The sequence below is a fragment of the Tachypleus tridentatus genome, chromosome 13 (assembly GCF_004210375.1).
Source record: "Tachypleus tridentatus isolate NWPU-2018 chromosome 13, ASM421037v1, whole genome shotgun sequence".
Classification (NCBI taxonomy): domain Eukaryota; kingdom Metazoa; phylum Arthropoda; class Merostomata; order Xiphosura; family Limulidae; genus Tachypleus; species Tachypleus tridentatus.
In genome coordinates, this window is record NC_134837.1 from 231,716,368 (window position 1) to 231,732,293 (window position 15,926).

General features: G+C 30.1%; 1 protein-coding gene across 5 annotated transcripts in view; it reads left to right on the forward strand.

Moving 5' to 3' along the window:
* The first annotated feature begins 303 nt into the window (after positions 1-303).
* Positions 304-15,926, forward strand: part of beta4GalNAcTA (beta1,4-N-acetylgalactosaminyltransferase A) — a 51,352-nt gene continuing 35,729 nt past the window's right edge. For 2 of the 5 annotated variants that reach the window (XM_076481417.1, XM_076481416.1), the window contains exons 1-3: positions 304-453; positions 10,811-11,528; positions 14,418-14,580. Coding sequence is in view for 3 of the 5 variants with exons in the window: in XM_076481413.1 (XP_076337528.1) it covers positions 11,069-11,528 (460 nt within the window). In the remaining 2 variants the exon portion in view is untranslated. Of the gene's footprint in view, positions 454-900; positions 923-3,047; positions 3,241-10,810; positions 11,529-14,417; positions 14,581-15,926 lie in introns of those variants that run through there. The other 3 variants (XM_076481414.1, XM_076481413.1, XM_076481415.1) reach the window with 3 other exon arrangements.

The window sequence follows — 15,926 nt, forward strand, 5'->3', positions numbered from 1 at the left end:
CAGTGTCTTTGTGAATACCACAAGAAGCTTTAAAGAAACATTTTCTTAGGATAACACTTCATCTTTTAGGGACCTTATTTATATTTGTAAATTTTCTTGTAAGGCAACTCTATCTTGCATACACACATGTATACTGTCAGTTCTTTCATTTTTGTCATATAGTTTTCATCACTTAAAAGTCAATTGACAAATGTTAATATAAATAAATTAGTGTCACCTTATTAAAACAACTTTTTAATAAAAACAATAAAATTATAATTGTAGTTTATCTTCCTACGAATTGTTTCCTGTAGATGGCAATAACATCCACTAGAAATCCTTTCGGTTGTTGTAGTACGCGCAGAAATATAATTTTTCAATTCATGAATAATATAACTTGTAAGTAGGGTAGGGTACAGTATGTTGTAATGTTACTGGTGGTGTTCTGGTAATGAACCGTGATAGTAGATTCAGGTATGAAAATTAAATATAGTTCATAAATAAATATAAGTGATTCATGTGAACTTAATTTTTTCACTCTATATATGATTTATTTTTATCAGATATTATGGCTGTTAACATACAATTTACTTTATTGTAGAGTGAATATTGATATTCTTACCAGCTAAGAACAGGCCTTAACTTAGGCTCTAGACTTCAGTACAACACCAGTTGTTTAACAGGTTTTTGCCTTTCCCCCCACAGTTTTAGCATTCTGTTGAACTAAGGAACATAAAATTTAATTTTAGTCAGATAATGCGATACTGATGGTGGTTAATATGATTATGACCACAGTTTCGCCTGCAGACTTTAAATAAACTGAACTTTGTAGTACCAGTAGTATTAGCACTAGCAGCAGTACAGTGCTGTGAAGACTGTCAAAATTCAAAGATCGTTTTCTTGGCCGCTAACACGAGGTTAAAAGTGTGGATAAACACTAATAGTAAGATTATGTTGTGGAATTTAATCCATTTAAAACCTTGAACAGTAATTTATGGTGTGTGAAATATTTGCGACAAAGATAGGAATAGAGATGGTTAAATTTTAATTTTTATGAAACTGGTTTTAGAATTGGCTTATTTTTCAGTAGTTACTGAGAATATTTTGTTAAGTTTAAGTGGATTGTAATGATGTGTGTTTATATAATATACATTATACACTATTATAATCTAATTTATATTTATAGAAGTTATGAAACAAAAAATATTGCCAAAACAAACCTACATTTAGTAGGTCAATAAATTATATTTTTCAAAATCTTAATTTCTTCAGTACTGTAGCTGTATAGCTTCATATATAGCATTAAAAATATTAATATTTAATTTTTCTGTTTAAGATAACCATTTAAAACTTTTCATGCTTAACCTTTGGCTACTATAGGTTAAATTAATAGTTCAAAATGAAGTTCATTTTATTTTTTAATGATGAAACAAACCTATAACTCAGCCCTTGGTCTTGGATGTTTGTGGTTTCTTTGCCTGTGTATACCTCACATTATGATAGATACCTGCTAAGAGAATTGTAAAGTGACCAGATCGTGATGCCCCATTTAGCACAAGGTTTGCTGGGGAAGTACTGTTTGAAACAATAATGAATTGACTAAGCAGAGATGTAACTTTTAGCTGAATCATTGTTTGTTAAGTGGAAGTAAATACATAATCTTAAATGAAGTACAAATTTGCAATGATAGAACAATGCCAAATGTGTATGGATACTATGTTTGACACTTTCATGTGCCTTGTTAAGTTCAACATTTGTTTTTGAGAGTAACACAAACAATATTTATTTTGTAATGGAATTTCCAAATATTCCCTTGAATATCAGCATCAACTCATCAAAACATATTTTCTTTGTTGCTGTTATAAGCAGCAATATATGTATCTATTATTATATCCAATATTGCTCTGATTTTCTAAGGTCTGTTACTCTTTGCATTGCCTCATTCATTATCAGTTAAGTGTCAGAAAAACCTCATTAGCTGGTACTCATCTTTTACAAATGTATGTCCACATACAGTAATTTTAATCAGACAATACACATCTTGAAAATAAGAAGCTAATGTTGGATTATTCACCAACCACGTGGCAATTTCTATAACAACTAAAGCCTGAAAATCTGTGGCCTCAACATTCTTCCATTTATTATACCTAAACTGTGCTGGTAGTTCCCCTACTTTTTTAATGTTTATTTTGCACATCTTTTTGTGTCTTTATCTATATCCTGAAATTGACATCAATCTATGTTTAAGAATCATTGTACACTGTTGTCCATTAAAATTTGTGACATTTAAATCTTGGTAATTTTGACCTTTGACTATCTTTATCTTACTCTGTTTAGATAGCATAACAAGTGTAGCATAGGTAATAATAGACCTGGGTCAGGTATATTCCTAGTGTTCACCTCTTCAGTCTCTGATAACTCTGATTTCATAGTTAAAATCATCAGCATCTTCTAATTCACTTCCACTAACAGAAACTGATGCTAAATTTTCTTCAATTTCAGTAACAGTAACAGTCTATCTTCCCATTCATTGCTGTGAGTAAAACCAAAAGTTTGGCCAATCCAAAACACAAGCATAGAAACAATTTAGTGGCTAATTCTATAACCTCTGGTTTATATAAGCATAAGTGAGGACATAAACCATAACTATATTTGTACCATAAAGAAAGTATTACAAGAAAAATGTCCAGTCCTAGTTAGCACAAACATTGGGTAAAATGCTCAAGTGAGTAAATTTGTAGGTCTACTGTAATTTACAGTAAATTCCTGAAAACAACCTTATAGCAGCAAAATCCAAAACTTCTGTCCTATATTATCCTATAAGAGGGTATAAACCACAGCTATAACATCTAAACATCTGTCAAAAATCAAACTAGAATATCATGCATACAAATGCTAAACAGAAACAACTTGTGAGAAAGAAAACAGACACAAATGATAGGTACTATAATATTGGATACATATGCAAGTTATAATGTACAAACGATAAGAAAAAATAAACAATTTACAAAGCTAACAGCTGCATTGCTAATGGCAGTATTGCTCACAGGTGGCAGTATTGCTCACAGGTGGCAGCATCATATAGAGAACTGGCATGACTTTCATGGATACAAGAGTACTGCTGTTTTTCACATTAAAAGAAAAGATTTCAGTGACACTGGAGTAAAAATACACTTGTTGCATCAAGCAGATACATCTGTTTGTTGCATAGTATGCTTTGAAGAAATTTGCTGAACTATCAGATTTTCACAGAAAAGGAAGGTATGTGACTGTGTGTCTTCTTCATGTACCATTACTGTTGAAAAGAAAGATGTTTAGAAATAGAGAATTAATTTAACTGTCTTATTGGATATGTGTATGTATAGAGTGCTACGCTTAGCTGTAGTTTAAGTGTGTTGAGAAAGAATCTTGGAAAATCCTTCTGAAACTTTGTTCACTTATATATTCTTATATACTTGAAGTGATACTTCTGTTGAATTTTTGACCAGAAAGCAAGCCATACAAATATCTTTAGAAGGGATTTACAATAAATTTCACTGTTGTATAACAATGAAAATAAAATTTTTGTAAGCAAGAGTACATATGCAGCATAGTTGCAACTTGGATTTTAGTAGTGAATATTCAAATACATTTATAAATGAAACACTACATTTGTTCTTTGATTTTTTTTTTGTCAGTGTAAAATTGGAATGGTGTCTAAGAATTATTATCTTGTTATTTATATATACAGATTTCTAGAAATTTTATATTTAAGAATAAAGTAAGTTAACTTCAAAATATGTAGACATGCTAGTTATATTTATTACCAGTGTCTTCTCTTTCTTATCCTAGACCATAGTAGCTCCATTTGTTCCTCTTTAAAAAGTTCAAACTAATAAGAAATATTTTGAAATTTGACAGTTTTGTCTCAAGTAACTTCATTTTAGATTTTTAAAACTTCTGGAATGATGCGTTATTTGATTATACCATATACATTTATTTTTTTCTGTGGACTTCAGTAGTATATTTATCATTTTCTATGAACTTTTTCTATGATTGCTTTTATGGATGAAAAATAAACTGTATTATGAAATCTGGGTTTCCACTAATAAGAATACTTGTGGGAGACTAATTTTAGACATAGTGGTTAGGGAGATAGTAGTTAAATAATGAGGGAGAGAGATTAATTGAAATTACTGAGTATGGTATTTTTATGTTAAATGGTCTAAGAGCCAACCAGGAGTTTGCATTTTTAAATGTATCCACTGACAAAAATATTATTATAAGAGTTGAAGTAGGAAATATTTAGGAAAAAGTGATCATTGTATAACTGTTTGTTTTACTAGTAAAGATAGAAAGTGAAATTTTATTTCATAATTTTCCAAAGGCCATATTTGAGATCAGATTTATTGGTAGATTGGGACAAGTTAAAAGGTGATGTAGGACAGATTTTGAAAAAGTGTAAAAAATAACTTGCTTTTAATTTTAGGTATACATGTTCTTAAAAAGTAAAAAAATATAATGAGGAGAAAGTCAATGATAAATATGCCAACGTTTTAAGTTTAAATTGTGAGATAAGTTGAAGACTTGCAGAACTACAGATGGTGTGGGAACTTAGGTAACAAAGGAATTAGATAATCCAAAAGGGCTTATGAGAAAACATGACTGATATGGTAATAACTAATAGCAAAATTTTTTTCAAGAATTTATAGTAAGCAAAATGTTTGGGCTCATAAAGGGTGCTGATAGTGAGGCTTTTCTCAAAAACTACAAAAGTAGCTGAGCTTTTTAAATTTTCTACTTTTATTTTTACAAGAAAATAGATTAGCAGTATTTCTGACCATGAGCAATCTATAGTAAATATTGGAATGGATCTAAATCATAACAGGTACTCATTCCTTGGTAGGAAGTAGAAAGATTGAGGTAAACATTAACCAGACAGAAGTGTTCCCAGTGCAATGAAAAGTATGTGTCCCAGCCACAGTGAAAGGATTAAGGAATGAGTTGCTTTTGGCATTAGTAAAGGCTCATACTTCACAGGAATGTCAGAGGGAGGGAAGTAATTGGGTGATTTTTAGAAAAGTAAAAGGTGGGTATTTAAGGACCACCCTAAAGGACCAAATGGTTTCTTTTTGTCCTTCAGTTATTTTTATACTTCATGGACTTCAGAAACTATATTAGTTCTTTCTGGAATGCAAAAGCTACATTTGTTTTGTCTTGAGTCTTCAACAAATACATTTGTTCTCCCCAACTTTAAGTAACTGTATTTTTTCTCCCTAGATATCAGAAACTTCATTAATAGTGTGATATCATAAAGTTTGACTGTTTTATGAGTTAAGAAAATAGATTTTCTGTGTGAGATGAGTTTTAACCTTTTGAAATGACAGTTATTTTATAAACTATATTTGTATGTTCTGTCATCAAGTGAACTCAAGCTAGTTATGTCTTGTGTATTTGAAAGTTGAAATAGCTCTGACAGACTGTTTTTGTATAAAACTGATATATCAAGATATAGTTTCTGACTAGTGTTCTATTAAACTCTTCTCGTGTAAATAATAAAAATATGCATGTAGCCTGCATACATAGACAAACCTTTGTATAATCCAGACTATATTAAACTTTTGAAAACCAATTTACAGATTGGCTGCTAATAGAAAATTAGCAGTAGCCAAATCGTTAAGTGCTCAGAAGTTAACATATTTTTCAACTAATCAGTAATAGTCAATAATGTATCAGAAAGAATCATAATTACAACTGGCATATTTAATAACCTTTAAAAATTCTACTGTAATAGTTTAATTCCAAGGTTTTGAAAATATTTTTTTACCTAAATTTTGATACACCAGAAACACTACCCAAGGCTGTACATTGTTAAGTTATAGATTATATATCAAAACTTTGTTAGTTTAGCCACTATATTGTTTTATACATAGCAAGTTTTACACTTCAACACTGTGTGTGTTTCATTATTTGTCATGGCACTGATGGTAACCTATGGTCATATGCAGTAATTATGATACAGCTGTACAATGTGTGATATTAATTTGTGAATGTTCAAGCTTCATTGTAATTTTTCTATTAGCTTCAATAACAAATGGAAAGTATTTTTTATTTCATCAAAATATACCATTTATTATTAATTATTTTGAGGTATAAGAAATATTAAGTTTGAAGAATACTAAAGTATTTTTGTCGTTAGCTCTCTGATACACATAAATTCTTAAATACTTTTTTTTTCTTTACTTTCACAGTTTGTTTCAATATGTTTACTATCCTCTTGTTTTCAGAATGCATGCATGAAAAACAGGTTCCTCTATTTTCAGTCTTACTTCTGGTAGTCAGTTACCTATTTACATAGCTGTTGTTTGAATGTCAGCTACTAAACATATAAATCATATACACAGAGGTATAGGCAGATAGTTTGCTACATTAAAGCAACTTATGAAAATAGTTTATTCAATTCGAAACACAAAACAAAAAAAATTGAAAATATTGTATATTTTAGATATGATAAATTAATGTCTCTGAATCTGTTTTTTTTTTTTCATTTTATGCTTATATAATGAATATCAGAAAAAATACTTAGATATTAAACAGTAATATCACACTAACTGGAAGTCAGTAGATCACACTTCACCTTCATAAGGAGTTATATATTATAATAATTGAGGTATTGTAAATGACTGATATAAAATAATATTTTGACCTAGCTGATCCTAGAGCTTGAAAAATACTTAACCAAAGTAACTACTATGGCTTGGATTTGTTAACTTCAATGTGATTTCTGTTCTGTTGCATCATGTAATGCTTCCTGTGTATCCTGAAAGGGATGGTTATTTCCAAAATGACAGTACTGCCATTTACATGGGTTGAGGGACATGATCTTAACATCGTGTATTTCACATGCCCACTATAGTTTCTGGAACTCAATGTGATGAAATTGAAACACACATTTGCCAGTACAAACTTCTACCTACCTCACTCTGTGGGTTATATCTAACCTATATATAAGCCTGTGTGTGTCACAATTGATTTTTTGAAATAGGAGTCATAAAAGCCAAAATCCATTTATGTAGACATAATTATGTTATTGTTTATCCATTACGATTTTAGTGACGAGGGGTGAAAGGGGGCCGTGAGGGCGTTGTCATGAATCCTTGTAAGTGCAATGAATGTATATTAAGCCTAAAGTCAAGATGTAAAGTGGGATCACTTAGCTTAGAGCTAAGTACATAAAATTTATCATGAAAGTAAAAATATCGATTCCGTTTGAAACTTAGTTTCTTAATTAAGCTATTGAAATCACCAACGTTTTAAATAAGAAACAAATATTTCTAGTTTTGTTGCCTGCACATTTTATTTTATACTTTCAGTCTATAGACTAACAACAATATAAGATTATACTTTTGTTGCCTAGCGACAGTAAAAGCGATTGTTGGAACGTAGTGTTACCAAAATGTGCTGGCTCTATGTGTTAAAAGTTAATTTAACTCATTTTTTACCAATAATTATTCTGTTAATATGCCAGGGATTCATTTCATGAATATTTATAATTTTGATTGATTAACAAAGGAACTTGCCGACGTTTGACTTCCTCGACTGCACTTTTCTGCCTCTGTTTGTCAAACTTGATTTCGTAAAATTTATTTCAATTAGCTAGGAAATGTAATCTTAGAGTGTACTTGTAGGGTGGGGGGTAGTACTTAGTCTGCCATTTTTGACGGACTGTACGCTAGTACAATATTAATTACTGAATGGAGTAACATACTTAAAATACCTTTTTGCACCTTCTGGATTTTGACAGAACTATTATTACGTATAACTCAATAGTCAGTTAATTTTGAGATATTGTGCATGTTGGCGATATTGGTTACCAGAATGTTACTTCTATTTAAGGCAAACATGTTTTTTTTAGGCCATTCACAGTTCAGTCAAAACCTCATATAGGCAAAAGAATGTTTTTAGCACCCTTCTCGGTGAGATTGTTTCATATTTCATATTTACCTTCACATTCTTCGTACGCTTTAAATATGTGAAGGTTAATTAGCGTAGAATAAACCAGATATTAATTGAAGAGGACACGAGAAAACGTTGAATCTAATTTTCTAGTTGTTGTGCTAATATTTCATTAAAAATACATATACTTTATTCTAGGCAATACTGGATGTAATTTGTGCATTCGCAAAGTTTCTTTGATTCTTAACATTTTTCGCTTGAAGTCAGTTTTTCAAACCATGTTAAAGAATAGTTGACTGATTATATTGAGTATTTAGCGTACGTGTTTTAATCACTGAACACTAATGAACTGTAGAACCCACACGGCTTTGATTACATTTTGGACATGTACATTTGTAGATGACGAAAGAGTGCAGATTTCGTCTGTAAATTAATTAGTTAAACGAAGTACTGGCGGAAAATAATGCAGAGCTGAATTTGAGTAAAAATCTTACAATTAAAAAAGTTTAATTTTTTTCCTTGTATTCTGTAGCACGTTTCCCAGTGTACGGAATAGCAGAATTGTGTAGTTGAATAATTTCACTAATGTGTGAAACTTTTTTTCCAGTTTCTGGGGGTGGTGGTGGTTGAAACTAAGTATCATAATTTTGTATTTAATTCAAATTTCAGATGGCGAAGTACATTGACAAATATAAAATTCCTTTAATGTTTTAAGAAAATAAATTATATAATTTTCCTTCGCAATAGTCGTGTAAGTTCGGAAATCTTGCGTGAAAATAACGGAATTGTTTGTTTTTCCTGAGAAACCTACCAAACTTAATAAATAATGCGAAAAGTGTATTAACAGCAAAAACAGGTATTTTTAATGAGATTTGCCAAATGATGATTTATTAGGTCGAAACATTGCATCGTGTGTTTCATACTGTAAAAGTTGTCTGTACCTACACACCTCCCATCGCAGTTTCTGCAAAAAAAAAAGAGTATTATTGTTTTATTTCAAAGTGCTACTAAAGTATAATCATGTCATAACTAATGTAAACGCAAGATTTTGAATCTAAAACTATTTTCTGTGAAAACGACCCAGAAAATAACATTTCCAAAAGCACAGTTTATATAAAGGTGGAGTAAAATGTGTTGAATTACGTCAGACTTTTATAAATGTAAACTATTTATTTTATTTTTAGCTTGTATATATCTTATTTAGAAATTTTCAGTTTACAAATAAACAACCGTGAGATGTGGTTGTTATATTTGTGCTTGGTTTTCGAGTTTTAAACATCTTTTACAACAAAATTTATTTTGTAGCTGTAACGTTGTTATAGAAACTGTATATGTACACAACCACATACAATATTAAAACAAAACAGCTAAGAAGTTTATCGCACGTTTTATTGGTGTGTGTGTTTTTGTTTTTTGTTTTTTTTTATCCTGTAGATCCGTTGATTACTTTGCACGTAGTTACGTGTACTACGTGTTATCAGCACAGTGTTGCAGCGGAAAATATTTGTGTTGGCGTGTATAGGCATAATTTATTTTATGTGAATTACAAGGATGTGGATAGTTGTAAGATCGTATAGTACCGTGTGATAAAATTTAAAACAAAAAAAAAGCATTCGAAGTATTATAGTAGGTACATTTCCGTTCTAGTCGTGTATGCATTGGTTATGTATCAAATTTCGGACCAGTACCGGTTAACGGTATGCCTAACTGTCCGTGCTTGTTTCTGAAGAATGTGTTTTACTTCTACGGTGCTTTCTTCACTCGAAAAATCCAGTTATTATTATTATTGTAATCAATATTTCTCAGTAATTTGTAAAGAACACATGTTATAATCAGTTATTTGTGAAAAAATTGAAAAAGGTATGTGTTAATTGATTTAATAGACATTGAAAATCAGTTAACACACATATGGCAAAATTTATTTTTACTTTTCATTCATGAGTAACAGAAAACAATGAAAAATATTTCTTGTTTTTCAGATATGAATTTTTAGAAATGAAAACATAAATATCAATTTATACATTAGGAGTTTATCATTATAGGTACTTTAATGGTAGTATCATAGGATAAGAAATTTATGAACATTTATAACTTGAACATTTTCTTATTTATATGACCTCTGAATTGGATGTACGTTTTTTATGCTGGTAAGCAAATAATGTTGAACAAACCATTTAAACATGGTAAGAAAAACAGACTTTAAAGAGTTGCCTAGATTATATCTTACATTGATAAGGTAATATAGAACTTTGATAATTTGAGTTGAACTTTGTATGCTTAATATATATTTCAAATTCTTGTGCTAACACTGTAACATCCAAAAAGGATATTTTCATCCAAACTCTTCCAGTGTTTTTTTTAATATCACCACACAACTAAAACCTAACGGTGAAAGTGACACACAAAATAAGTTTTATATTTGTTTTACTTTTATCTGTAAAATGGCTTTGGGTTAATTTTACCAGAACTTTATGTATTGAGAAAAAAATCAGGATATTGGCCTTAGTTCTTGTGTCAGAATTACATATTTGATTGATAATTGATTTTGAGACTCGTTTATTACAGGTAGATTTGTGATATTCTTATGGTATGTTGTAAATTAAGCACTTTAAAAAAATACATCATGACTGGTGTGTTGTGTATTTTTAACATTGTTGTAAGGTGACGAAAGTGAATAATTGCTTTAATTGAAAGTATTACCTTATTTTCCAGCTCATCTGTATTTTGATTTATGTGTATTTATTGTATAAGAATTATTGCTTTAACTGTATAACATGCTTAATAATAGAATCTGTTTTTTCTTGTTACTTAATCCTATTCCATGATAAGTATCTTTTAATATAATATTTTCGTCTATTCTTAGAAGAAGAAAAAAAAAATTTTTTTTTTTTTCCAGTGCTGGTATATCACAAGCCAAAGTACATTTTTTTCTGTACCACCAGAGATGGACCACCAGTTCTTTCTAAGGTTACAATGTCAGATGGATTAAACAAAGAGACACTTCAGTTGTACCATACAAACCTGTGTGCACATATATGTATATATAAAATAGGATGTTAATCTATTTTTTGTCAGATGAGCTTAGTGTTAGTTCTTGTTTTATAACTCAGTTTCAAATCCACGTATTGGTGCAGTAGTATTGTGTCTGTTAGAAATGTGTACCAAGACCTGTATTTTACAAAGTACTACCATCCAGTTTTGTCGAGTTCACTTCTTTAAACTCCTACTGGGAGTGGTTTCCGTATTTTTCCTCATGCAATATATCACAAATTTCTCTGTATATCAAGAAAACCTTCAGAAAAAAGTTGTTCCTGTGTTTAGTTGGACATCCATGCACAAAATTCTTGGAATTTCAGGAAATGAAAAGAACAGCTTTGGAAATGTAATATTTCCCATAAGAAAAATTCCTCAAATAATTAATAGCAGCCAACAGACTGTAGGTATGAAAGTTGATAATAGTAGTGTTACGATAAATTCAACTCCTGTAAAAACAAAGAAAACAGAAAATAATTCATCGGATGTTGCTACATCAGTGAGAAGTCTAACTAAAAAGACACAAACAATTTCTGTGAATAAAGAAATTCCTCTTTGTCCTCTTGTGCCTCCAAAATTAGGTGAGTGTCTTTATTTCAGAATATTATGGATAAATCTGAAGTACTTAAATCAACCATTTTACATTTTTTACATTGTATAATTGGGATAAGTATTTACTGTTTATCAATCTTACAATTTCCTATTTATAAGCAGTTGATGTTCACATTAAATTTAGTAGGTTTCTGATGAAACATCTGTTTAAATGTTTGTCACATTATTCATTTAAATTTTTGTTTGTGGCTGCCTTTATCATAGGAGTGAGAGCTATGTTAGTAAAATTGTATGCTTATTTACATGTGGTATTGATTGCTATTTATAAACAGTGAATTCAGTTATATTTGTACAATAACTTCTATTCTAGAGTTGGATTAAACCTATTAGCCTGTATGAAACTTGTGTTTTCAAATATAAAAATAACCAACTCATTTACCATATTCTAGCTGCTAGCAGCTATTTTTTTGTCTCATTATGAAGTATTTGATTTTATATCTACTAATTTGAGAAGTCAAAAGTGTAGCTAAAATTCTCTTTCACTGTGATGTTTTGAGATGAATAGTTCTTAGTGCCAGATATATTTGCAGATACACAGCAAAAAACAAAAGATGTTTCAAAATTTTATTACTTAATGAAACAATTAAACTTTGAGAAATTTGAAGGAGAATACTAATTATTTGCCATGTTACATAATTACCATGCTAATGCATATGCTCCTTAAATGAAAGTTAAAACAACTTGAAATATATTATCGATTCTGTATTAAATATTTATTTGTTTTTACATTTTCCTTAAGTTAACCCTTTCATTACGGGCTTGGTAAAATATACACGAGTTGTCTACACATTTGGAAGTTAAATATTTGCACTATAACTTTTGATACAGCTTAAGTATCTTCACAAAATTTGGTAGACTTTTAGCAGATATTACATATTTTGTTTCAAGAAAAATCAGATTTTTTAGTAAAATATTTTTGCTAAAGATTTGTTTGTGAAAATAGTCTTTTTCATTACTAGTCTCAGTGCAAAGTGATTTCATGCAATAATTCTCCATCCCAATTTTAATCTCTAAAACCTCCTAAATACATTTCAGACATTTGTTTTCAGTAAGACTATACTTTATTTTCTATACACTTAACTATGTGAGGTCTATCACTTCACCAATCTTGCAACCATCATAAAAAAAAAACAGGAAGAATAAATGATGCTTTTTGTGCAAGAATGACTGCATGTTGTAACATGAAAAATTTTAGTCTAAGTAGCTTAAGTCTCATAACATTATATATTTATGTATATATGTTTATTATTTTTTATTACATTGACCTTCCAGTTGTGCTTAGCTAACATTACATAATTTTTAATGATGTAGTATATGTGCACTCATCAAGTACCCAGTAATATAAGTGACCTTTATTCTTCCTGGTCTTGGCTGTGTTTTAGTGGACTAGTGTTTTGTAATGTAGTCACATTTCAATTATTGTACATTTTATATGTATATAATTATTACTGTTTATAAATAAATTATTAAATGTGTTTTTATACATAACAGTTGAATAACCAAAAATAACTACACTGATACAATGGAATTCCACTATAATTTATTAAGACTCAGTAATTATGATTTATTTAATATTAAAAAATATAAAACTTCAAACAGACTAATGACACAATCTACCTCCTTGAAATCTTATTTGAAAGAATATGGTAGCCTTTTTACACATTAAAATGGCTTTGAAAACTACTTTCAGGATATTCTAAGCTGTTGATTGGTGTTATTCACATGTTGTATATTAAAGTAAGTTTATGTAAGGGACCATTTTAAAAATTGAGTTGATTAGGGCCATTGTGTTTGATTCAGTACATAAGTCATCTCAGCAAAGTTAAAAGAAGTGAGATTCTTATTTTATATTCTACTTTGTTAATAGTAATTTGAGTTTCTTATTTGCATGAAACTACAGACTTAGTATTTTTCTATCACAAATTTTAAACAGTGCTGCATTCAACATATGTGACTCACTTAAATTAATATTTAGGTGTGTTCTTTTAATATTTACTTTTAAATTAAGAAATTAACTCATATGATATAAAAGTGAATTATCTACAATTTGATTCCAAACTTGTTGACATAAATTCATAAACTAGTAGTTCAATAATCTTTTGCATACAAGTCAACAAATGTGATGACATGATTTTTGACCTGTGACCCATAGCGAAAGGGTTAATAGATATATTGTGCAATAAATTTCATAAATTATTTCATATAACCAGTTTCCAAAGGTAGTATGTTCTCTGGTGTATAAATACGTTTGTAATTCTATTACAAATTTTATTGACTTTATTTACTGTTGTAGACTTTTGAGTGTTGTAAAGATGTTTAATTCTAATCAAGTCTAGTCAAGATTGATGCAAAAACTTTGGAAAGAAAATGTTAATGATGTGAGTATTCTGTAAGAGTTGAAATTATTGATTGTTAAAGAGGTTATTAATAACCAGTGATAAAATTTATGGAAACTTCCATGCTTCTTCATCCTGCAAAGGTAAAACAAGTCATAAGAAGTGAATGGATGTTGTGAAGTTTGAACCATTGACTTTGCTTATCAAATCAGTTACTACACCTTGATTGTTATAGATGTTATTTTTAATTTTATTACTAAGAGTGTCAAGACTTGTTATTTTAAAAGTTGCATTTTGTTCAGACTATGTGACTATTTAGTGGGTTTTAGGAAAAGAGCAACTATAAATTATTTTTACCTTTTTACATTCATGTTAACAGTAAGTAGGCCCTGGAACAAATATTTAAAACTTTTTTATAACTGAACATTTAAAAGTGCTTTTCTAAAAGGACCTTATACTCTTGAGTGTTTTGTGAAGTACTTGAAATAGAAACAGTAGTCTTAATTACATGGTCCTCCTTAGTTTGTATTTTCAGGTATACTTCTTTCCAGAGCAGGATTCATTGTGTAATAACTGGTGCTGTTTAACCTAGTCTGTTTGTGGATGGAAATGTTTCTAAAGTCACTGGGATCTGATAAGTGGGCTGTGACTAGATCTTTCTTCAAGTCCTGAAGTTTTGAATCAGGTTTGCATTTTTTTTTGTCTGCTTAATCCAGTAAAGTTAATAGAGGAAAAACGTGATACTTTGGTTTTATCCTGAAATGAAGTTCTCAAAATTGTAGAATATATCTACTCTTGTGGTGCTTATAACTTTTATCATTTGGGTAATTTTTTTGCAACTTGGTAATGGTGATGTGACTGATATGCCCATCATTATTTTCTGAGGATCAGCTTAGCAGTTTATGAAGAATAATGAATAGTTTTGATGATTGATTTAAATTTTACATTTCAAAAACCAAAGTAAATCGAATACAGGTTTTAATCTTTACAAAATGTTTTTAATTTTGAGTGACATTTTTCAGTCACCATGATAACCTGTGTATTGTATATTTTGGTAGTTTGTGACATTTGGTATTGCTTCAATTGAGTCTTGTGAAGTGAGAAAACATTGAGTAAGTTTCATTTAAAGAACAAGTCCATTGGAAATATTATTGATTGGTAGTTTATTCCAGATTTTATCAAAAAACTATAAAGGAGAATGCCATCTGACATAAATGTAAATTAATGACTAGGATGATAGTTTGCAGTACATCAGTATTTAAAAGGTGGCTGTCAAAGGTAAGTGAGGGCCATTTTTCATTCTACAGCATCAAATAAGAACTGTTGTAAGAGAGGAGATAGTGTGTACAGAATAAACATAAAATATTTATTCACTTCAGTAGGTCAGGTAGCAAGCATTGTCATGCAAGAAATTTTCAGAACCCTGCAAATAACACAATATCAACCTCGGAGAAAATTATAAAACCTGCAAAGTTGCTGCTGAAATTGTGTTATTCATGACAATGATTTCATATTGGAGGTAAAGGTACCACTACTTCCATTACAAGCAGCTATAGGTTTCATCACCTCATACCCACCCATTCTGAAATAGCATTTGAAGGTGAAAGCTGTAGGAATGTTTCTACATCCAGTTATGTACTAACAATGTTCCTTTTAATTTGTTTCAGTATCCATGTGTAGAATGAATTTTTCCATGTGTGCCAGTATCAAGGCAATGTGGGGATGTGCACTATCATTTTTCCTCCCCCTCCCTTTTTTTTTGGGGGGAGGGCAGGGTAATTTTAGATCATTGATTCTGTTAGGTCATTAAGCCATTTTGAAATGCTACCAGTCAGTTGTTGGGGCCTTAGGCCTATCAACTGTCACTGTCATTAAGGCCATTAATGTGTTGAAAGTTATTGCCATTACTGAGGATGTGCAAGGAACTTGATTGGCTGGTGTGTGGCTGCGAAGATCAGAGGGAACATTGCATACTGGTACTGCTATGTTAGAAATGAAACAAAACAAACCTTATAACCCCAAATCTAGGTT